The following is a 9,009-nucleotide window of genomic DNA, read 5'->3' on the forward strand; positions in this document are numbered from 1 at the left end:
AATGCAGGGCAGACACACCTTAAAGAGGACCTGCAGTCTGCTCACATAAGTTGTAATAAAACATCTTTGCCATTCTGAAGCTTCCCTCCAACCACTTTGCATATTATTTTATATATACTGTGATTCTGTACTTGCCAAATATGCTGCAGTGAGTCTGTCTGCAACCATTTTAATTGTGGGCAGCTGAAGCTGCTGCCTGTTCACTTCCTGGATTTACACAGACACACAGAGGCACACCTCCAGTCCTGCAGCTCTCATTGGCCCTCTTATGACTTACCCCCCTCCCTTCCTGGCAAGAAAGATGTGCATGATGTCATAAGCTTAGGCTTTTTTTCCAGACAAGAAACAGGAAGTGGGTTGTATAAGGTATTTACTGGCAGAAAAAAAAATGTTTTACTATCCAAAGTTAAAACAACAAGGGCAGAAGGTTTATTAGATGGAAAGTTTAAAACATGACTGAAGGTCCACTTTAAGTTTTAAAGCACTGAGGATTATCCCCCTGTTTACAATTACTATTCTCATTACAATCCCCATCAGGTTTTAATTTCATTGTATGGTCTCATTGAGGAGATATGCCCTAAACTTCTGTTGCAATTATGTCATTGGGACAGGAAATGAAGAGAATCTTCCCTGTCATTGTTGTGGGGCCCAAAGCAGCTGCTTCATACTTGCCAACTATCCTGGTTTAAATTTGCTCGCCCCTTGAGGTTTTAGTCCTGTGCTGTGTCCCAGATGACTCACCTGGAGACCCTGTGTTTACATGTAAATTACCAGCATTCATATGTAAATAGAGGCGGCCGGTGGCATTGATATGTATATCATGCCTCCCTGAGGTCATATCCACAGTAATCTCTAGCAACCAATCAACAAGCAGAAATCATGTGCTGTAACATTTAGCAACTAGCCAGTGAGCTGTAATGTGTTCTGTAACCTCTAGCAACCAGCCAGTGAGCGGTACACTGAAACCTCTGGCAACCAATCGCAATAGCTGCCTGATCTGATTCAGTAAACTGATTTTGAGTCTAACTGCTATTTATTGTATGTCTCAGAGCAGGTGGAGAGCGAAACTGCATGGGGAGGGGGCCCCCAAGAAAATTTTTGCCCAGGGTCCAATCCATATTAAAGACGGCCCTGACTTGATGGGGTCATTTCACCTCACTACTTTTTCCACTAACATTGCCACTGGGACAAGTGGTAAAATTCCATAGTGGGGGTCAAATGCACAAAACAAAAAAAAAAAACATTAAAGTTTGAATTATTCTCCATTTTAGCCAAAACTACAAGAAAAGGTTGTGGCTAGAGTTCCATTTGAAACTTTAAAGACATTTCTGGTTGCCAGAACTGCATTTTGCACATCATCTGTGCTTTGCATGGCCTTACTGAAATAATACCCATTTGATATCCGTCTTGGGGTGAGTGTTCTTTTTGTGAATCAACTCTTGGATCTTCTTTACTGGCCATTAGTAGATGGTATAGTTAGTATACAGTGCATTGTATTAAAATCTCTCTATTCTTTCCATTGTAGAAAAATAAAATTAGCATGGCGTATTCTTCTTTTCATAAATCTGAAAATGATAAGTAGATGGTACAGTTACACCAAGAGTCACAGAGCAACTGACTTTTATTCTTCACGATCCCAAAAGTTTCATCTGTGTGTCATTAGACACCTTATTCATTTCAGAGTGTTTTTTGGATAGTTTTGTTATTTCAGACATAAGAAAATAGAGAAAAGGATCTAGGCAGCTGTTCAAACTGCTGAAACACAATGCTATGAGATAGCTTCCATAAAGTTCATCCTTGTTATTGTAGTGATAATTGACCTGGTGAATAATGAGAATGATATTACTGGGTGTAAAGCACAATGTGAATATAAGTAGAAGCAGGATGGTTATTTTAAGGTACATGAATTGTTTCTGGTCTTGGGTCTCCAGAGTTCTTATGATGGAGAAGTTACAGAAAATTATCATGGTGAAAGGAACAAGATACCCAAACACAGCAAGTGATATAAAATAATACAACTGAAATTTGTCAGCAGAAGTTTCATATATGTCATTGCATGATAAAAGCTGAAGTTCCTTCAAGTTATATGTCTGCTGCTTTGTGAAAAATGGCATCATGAACATAAGGACAGTAATCCACACGTAGCAACACAGGAAAATAGCACAAGTCCGCTTAGGTAAACTCCGGTATAAGAAGGGGTGGACAATGGCAACATAGCGGCTCACACTAATACACATGAGAAGAAGAATTGAACAATACATGTTCCCATAGAAGCATATAGTCACAACACGGCACATCGCCTCACCGAATATCCAGTTGTTCCCATTTAGGTGATATGCAGCTTTGAAGGGCAGCATGAGGCAGAAAAGTAAATCAGATATGGCCAAGTTGGTGTAAAATATTGCGGTGCACACAGTTCTGGTCTTTGAAAACAGCATCCATAAGATGAGTGTGTTAGCAGGAATACCAATAAGTATGACTATGATGTACATGGATGGTATCAGCTTTGTACTTGTAGAGCTTCTTAAATAAGCCAAAGTTGAATTGTTGACAATTGTCTGCTTCTCTGGTGCAGCTTTCTGGCCATTGGATGTTGTTGACTCCTCTTGATCATCAGTAATAATGGGAATAGGTTCGAAAGGTTGGAAATAACTTACTCGAAAAGTCCTTATTATTGCTTTGCCTGTCTCATTCTCTGAAACGTTTGAAGAATCGTCTAAAAGAAATTGAAGGTAAAAATATTAATTGTAGTAATATTATCATTGTTTAAATATCCTTTAAAGGGCTTATTCTTCTAAATAGTTATTTAGACAACAGTTGTGCAGTGTGATAAAAGTTGTTAATTTTGTCTTTCATTATATGCTGTGATATATTGTCCTGGATATTTTATAGATAGGCAACTCCTATCCTCATATTTATTAGTGGTTCCAAATGAATAATAACTACTGCAGTAGGGAACAGACACAAAATATACACTCCGCATCTTTCCATATAACCGTTCTGCTTTATTTTGACAGAATTGAAGGTTTTTATACACATGATTACGTAGGTATCACATTAATATTGTAAAATTCCTTTACAATATGCATATAAGAAAAAGTCACAAATGAGGGCAAAACTTTTTCTAGAGACAATTCCAACCCATGCAATACTTTTTTCCTCCAGACTAAGTTCTGGACTATGTAAATTTTAGCTCCGGGTTGAAAACAAATCCAAAAAGCAGAAATAAACCCAACAATCCAACGTTTCGCAAAACAGTTAGTCAAGGCATGCTGTTAATGATAACTGTCATATTTGCTTTTGCTCTCAACCAACTGCAAAGCCATCAAATGGCTGTCATAACTGACCACATGTGCACCACTGTGGCAACTGCAGATCAAACATAGGCTAAGATTGCAGCTTCCTTAGTTACTTGGCTGTAAAGTATAGTAGGGTTTAGCCCCTCTTTAATAGAGGAACGTCATCCCCCACCCCCCAAAATTCTCCCTTACCTGTTAAGCTTTGTTCTCTTGAGAATATACAGTACATTCACCTGACCAGCAGATCCAGCGTTGTTCTGGAGGGATCTGATGTCTGTGCCTGTGTCCCTCGCTGCCATCTTAGTCTTCCAGCTGAAGCAGAACATGTCATTTTGGCCTATATCGGAAAGGCTGTGAAGGACAAGGCTGCACAAGCCCCCCCCCCCCCCCCCCCCCCATTATTCTAGGAGTCAGAGAATTAAAGTGAATTTGCAGGGTGTAATTTCCATTTTAAGGACACACATTGTTTAATATTGTGACCTGAGATGTAGTAAATTCTTTGTAATCATTCATTGATGAATTCATTTGTCAAATTGAGGGCAAAAAAAGATCCCTCAGCACTTTTGTTTTGGTGAAAGTTCTGCTGTGTATGACCAGACATGGATATGCTGATCATCTTTTAATCCTGCCAATCTCATTAGGACTTAACAACAGCCATTACATGTTTGTGGCTATAATTCTATTGGTCTGTCTTCCTTCAGTCCTTGAGAAATGCAATTCATCCTGAATTCTGGAACAAATCAATTGCTTTTGCATAGTAAACTAAACTTAACCATAGACATTAGATGGAGGATTGAAGATCAGCCTATCGCTGATTCTTTTGCTGTTCGGATTAATCATGGTGAAATCATCAACATTTGTATTGGTTGGTTGCTGAGCACCCTTGGAGGCGGTCTTATTTCAGAACAAAATAGTAATCAGATAGGTAAACGAAGCCAATCATATCCATTATGATCGGTCATCAGGAAGAGAGTATGTTGTGGTATCAGAATGTCTATAGATGTACAAACATTTTTCTACCCAAATCAAGTGTGTTCTTTTACCCACTTTCAGCCCAAGCCAATTCTGGCATTCCTCTCCTTCATGTAAAAATCATCATTCTTTTGCTAGAAAATTACTCAGAACCCCCAAACATTATAAATATATTTAGCAGAGACTATAGGGAATAACAATTTTGTCACATGGTATTTACACAGCAATTTTTCAAATGCAATTTATTTTTTGGGGGAAAAAAACTTTCATGAATTAAAAAAAAAACACAATATGTACCCCAATTCTTTTGTGTAATGTAAAAAATGATGTTGCGTCGAGTAATTAGATAACTAACATGTCACGCTTAAAAATTGCGCCAAACTTTGGTACTTCTGCATAGGCAATGCTTTACATTTTTTTACAGGTTACCAGTTTAGAGTTACCAGTTTACAGAGAAGGTCATGTGCTAGAATTATTGTTCTCACTCTAACGTAGAGTTTTTTGAACACTATTTGCATATGCTGGCGCGAACTGCTTATGCATTTGCTTCTGGAGTTACCCTTTCATTTGATTGTGAACACTTCCACACAGTGCTTATTTTTCTGATAAATTCTATTTACATATTTTTATTGGCACAAAAAATATACCGTATATACTCGAGTATAGGCCGACCCGAGTATAAGCCGAGGCCCCCAATTTACCCCCAAAAAACTGGGAAACCTATTGACTCGTGTATAAGCCGAGGGTGAGATATGCCTGTCCATCCCTGTGTGTGTGTCCATCCATCCATCCATCCCTGTGTGTGTGTCCATCCATCCATCCATCCCTGTGTGTGTGTGTGTCCATCCATCCATCCATCCCTGTGTGTGTGTGTGTGTCCATCCATCCATCCATCCCTGTGTGTGTGTCCATCCATCCATCCATCCCTGTGTGTGTGTGTGTGTGTGTCCATCCATCCATCCATCCCTGTGTGTGTGTCCGTCCATCCATCCATCCATCCATCCCTGTGTGTGTGTCCATCCATGTGTGTGTGTGTGTGTGTGTGTGTGTGTGTGTGTGTGTGTGTGTGTGTGTGTGTGTGTGTGTGTGTGTGTGTGTGTGTGTGTGAGGCCTTGTGTGTCCAGCCTACCTGTGTCCCCAGCCTCCGTCCGGTCCCGAGCCTCCGTCCGGTCCCGTCCCGTCCCGAGCCGAGCCTCCGTCCGGTCCGGTCCCGTCCCGTCCCGAGACTCCGTCCGGTCCCGTCCCGTCCCGAGCCGAGCCGAGCCTCCGTCCGGTCCCGTCCCAGGATCACCGCTCTTCGTCGGCGCCCATTTTCCTGTTCAAATGCCGCGCCTCCCTGTCTGTGATAGGCGGAACACAATTTCCCAGCAGTCTGTGTTCCGCCTATCACGGCCATCCTTTCATCCTCGTCCGTAGTACGAGGATGAGCGGATGTCCGTGATAGGCGGAACACAGGCTGCTGGGAAATTCAGTGTTCCGCCTATCACAGGCGAAGGCGGAGCCGGAGGCGCGGCTTTTGAATTAGAATAGAATGGCCGCTGTCTGTCTGCTCGACACGCTGATCGAGCAGGCAGACAGCGATGACTCGAGTATAAGCCGAGGGGGGCACTTTCAGCCTCAAAAAAGAGGCTGAAAATCTCGGCTTATACTCGAGTATATACGGTAACTTTAGTTTTAAAAGAGAATTATTTGTTTGGGTTTTTTCCCCATCATACTTACCTAGGTGGATGCAGCATCGCCGATGGCTCAGTTCTCACAGCTCCCCGAGAAATCAGCATCTCTCCGTTCTGCTGGATGCAGCATCGCCGATGGCTCAGTTCTCACAGGTCCCCGAGCAATCAGCATCTCTCCGCTCTGCTCCTCCCTGCTCACTGGAGCGCTGAGCTGTGGAGGAGCAAGAAGTGGCCGTCTCAGTCTCTCAGCGGCTCGCTGAGAGGCTAAGGCAGGCATCAGTCCAGGTACCTATCGGATCCAGACTTTATTGTCGTGATGACGTGGTGCCTGGACTGATTCCTGTGACGTCAGCAGAGAGCGGACTTCTGACCACTCTCTGCTGAAAATGGGTCACAGGAGTGCAGAAAGAATTGCACTCCTATGACCCATAGGAAAAGCCCAGCCAAACAAGCTCAGGCTGGACTTCTCCTTAACCACTTGCCGCCCGCCATATAGCAAAATGACGGCTGCAAAGTGGTTGTAATATCCTGACCGGACGTCATATGACGTGATCAGGATATTAAGCCGCTGCGCGCCCCCGGGGTCGCGCATCGCGGCGATCGTTGTTGCGGGGTGTCAGTCTGACACCCCGCAACTACGATCTCGGTAAAGAGTCTCCCACTGAGACTCTTTACCATGTGATCAGCCGTGTCCAATCACGGCTGATCACAGTGTAAATAGGAAGAGCCGGTGATCGGCTTTTCCTCACTCGCATCTGTCAGACGTGAGTAGAGGAGAGCCGATCGGCTGCTCCTCTGACAGGGGGGTCTGTGCTGATTGATTATCAGTGCAGCCCCCCCGAGGATGCCCACACTGGACCACCAGGGACGCCACCAGACCACCAGTGATGCCCAGCAACAGGTATGCTCCCTAGACCACCAGGCATGCCAGCCAGTGCCCATAATGAATGCCAATCAGTGCCCATAATGGATGCCAGTCAGTGCCCACAATAGGCATCACTGATTGGCATGCATTATTGTTTGGCACTGATTGGCATCCATCCCTACAAAACTTTAAATTACAATGCCGCCTATCAGTGCCCATCCATGCCGCCTATCAGTGCCCATCCTAGCCACCTATCAGTGCCCATCATAGCAGCCTATCAGTGCCCATCCATGCCCATCTGTGCAGCCTAGCCATGCCCATCCGTGCCACCTATCCATGCTGCCCATCCATGCCAATCCGTGCCACCTATCCATGACAATCCGTGCCACCTATCCATGACAATCCGTGCCACCTATCAGTGCCTATTTGTGCCACCTATAAGTGTCTATCTGTGTCGCATATCAGTGCCACCTATCAGTGCCGCCTATCAGTGCCACTTCATTGGTGCCACCTCATCGGTGCCCATCAGTGCCGTCTTATCAGTGCCCGTCACTGCAGCCCCGTCAGTGCCCACTAGTGAAGGAGAAAACTTACTTATTTACAAAGTTTTGTAACTGAAACAAAATAAACATGTTTTTTTCAAGATTTTCTGTCTTTTTTTATTTGTTTAGCAGAAAATAAAAATCCCAGAGGTGATCAAATACCACCAAAAGAAAGCTCTATTTGTGGGAACAAAATGATAAAAATTTAGTTTGGGTACAGTGTAGCATGACCGCACAATTGTCATTCAAAGTGCGACAGCGCTGAAAGCTCAAAATTGGTCTGGGCAGGAAGGTGTATAAGTGCCCAGTATTGAAGTGGTTAACTAAGTTTCCAATTTGAAAGGCTTGATTATCTAGTTTTATGATGTCATGTAACCTAATACCATGGAACAGCTGCAGCTTGCCAAACCCTTTCCTATGTCTGTAGATATTACACCTAAGTACATATGTAAAAAGTCTCTGTACTCACTGGTCACACAGAGCGTAGACTCTGAGAAAAGAATCAGAGCTAGCAGGGTCTTCATTTTCAGGCTGTGGGTTCAGTTCACGCAAGTGTTGTCATTGTTCTGCTGCCAATAGCAGGCACTGCTGCTTCTTCAATGGCTCCATGACAAATGTGTGGTCACATACAAGGACAGGAGCTCCTGAGCTCAGTGACTCCTTTCCTCCTCCTTTCAGAAAATGATGCAGTGTACATGACTGGGCAAGGCTGCCGGAAGAAGGATTTTTTTCACAAATACTTAACTCTTTAAAGTGATACAGTTTTTGAAGTGATAAGAAAACTATGAGGACTGCATAGTTCCATAGAGGGCAGAGTATAGGGCAAAATTTAGGGCATAACTTGAGGTTGGTTGTACACCAATAAGCAGACTCAGCTTTGATTCGGCTTTATTTCAGTCTCTGTATGCCCTTGTACACATGGTCGGAGATTCCATTAGAATGTGTCCGATCGGAGCGATATTGCGACTGTGTGTGGTATGCATCGGACTGTTTCCGTCGGAATATCCGTCAGACCAAATTTTCCAACTTGCCGGAAATATTTTCCAACAAACTGCTCCGATTGGACATACTCCGATCATGTGTAGCCTACTCCGATGGACAAGGTGCCACGCATGCTCACATTTAAATTCCGACACGGAAGCGCTCGTTAAGGTAAAACTACTGCTCGTAATTGATATAGCACATTCGTCACGCTGCAATGTTAAAAATTCTTTCATGAAGCGCATTCTCTTGTTCTTTACAATGCTGCAAGAAGGAACTTCTTTTGATGCTCATAGTCACACACACTTCTCCCGAACGTATTTCATGACTCTTTTTTACCCATTTCGGCAATACAGTTTTGGATTTCATCAAATCTACACAATTTTAGATTTTGTTTATTATTTTTTGGATGCATTTTTTTTTTGTTTGTTCATAAACATCTCGTTTTTTGATAGTTTGCTCATTTCTCAATTTTTTTAGGGTGTTTTTTTGTGTGTAAACTTACCACAACAACATTATTATATTTTTTATCTTTTGTTTTTCTTTTTTAGTCTACAGGAGGTTGTTTATTGTTGATAACCCTTGTTATTCATGTCACTTTTTTGGGGGGAAATGTACCTGCCTGCTCACAAATAAACTGGCCTTTTGGAAGTAAAACACATACGCAAGTTGTCACG

The 9,009-nt window shown here is 42.9% G+C and overlaps 1 protein-coding gene across 1 annotated transcript; it reads right to left on the reverse strand.

Annotated features, from left to right (window-relative positions):
* Positions 1-1,603: 1,603 nt before the first annotated feature.
* On the reverse strand, positions 1,604-8,059 carry LOC143940839 (proteinase-activated receptor 3-like). Its single transcript, XM_077462614.1, has 2 exons — positions 7,821-8,059; positions 1,604-2,716 (listed from the first exon to the last, which is right to left on the reverse strand). The coding sequence occupies exons 1-2, from the start codon at positions 7,873-7,875 to the stop codon at positions 1,629-1,631; spliced, it is 1,143 nt and encodes a 380-aa protein (XP_077318740.1). The 5' UTR covers positions 7,876-8,059; the 3' UTR covers positions 1,604-1,628.
* Positions 8,060-9,009: the final 950 nt, after the last annotated feature.

This window comes from Lithobates pipiens, unplaced genomic scaffold, assembly GCF_037356315.1.
Source record: "Lithobates pipiens isolate NorthernLeopardFrog02 unplaced genomic scaffold, aLitPip1_a1.2 Scaffold_3, whole genome shotgun sequence".
Lineage (NCBI taxonomy): Eukaryota > Metazoa > Chordata > Amphibia > Anura > Ranidae > Lithobates > Lithobates pipiens.

Excerpts from the sequence above, each read along its gene's own strand:
- LOC143940839 (XM_077462614.1), bottom strand. The coding sequence starts at position 7,875 with ATGAAGACCCTGCTAGCTCTGATTCTTTTCTCAGAGTCTACGCTCTGT. Across the intron at positions 2,717-7,820 it reads GTCTACGCTCTGTGTGACCA|ACGATTCTTCAAACGTTTCA; the intron begins GTGAGTACAGAG and ends AATTTCTTTTAG.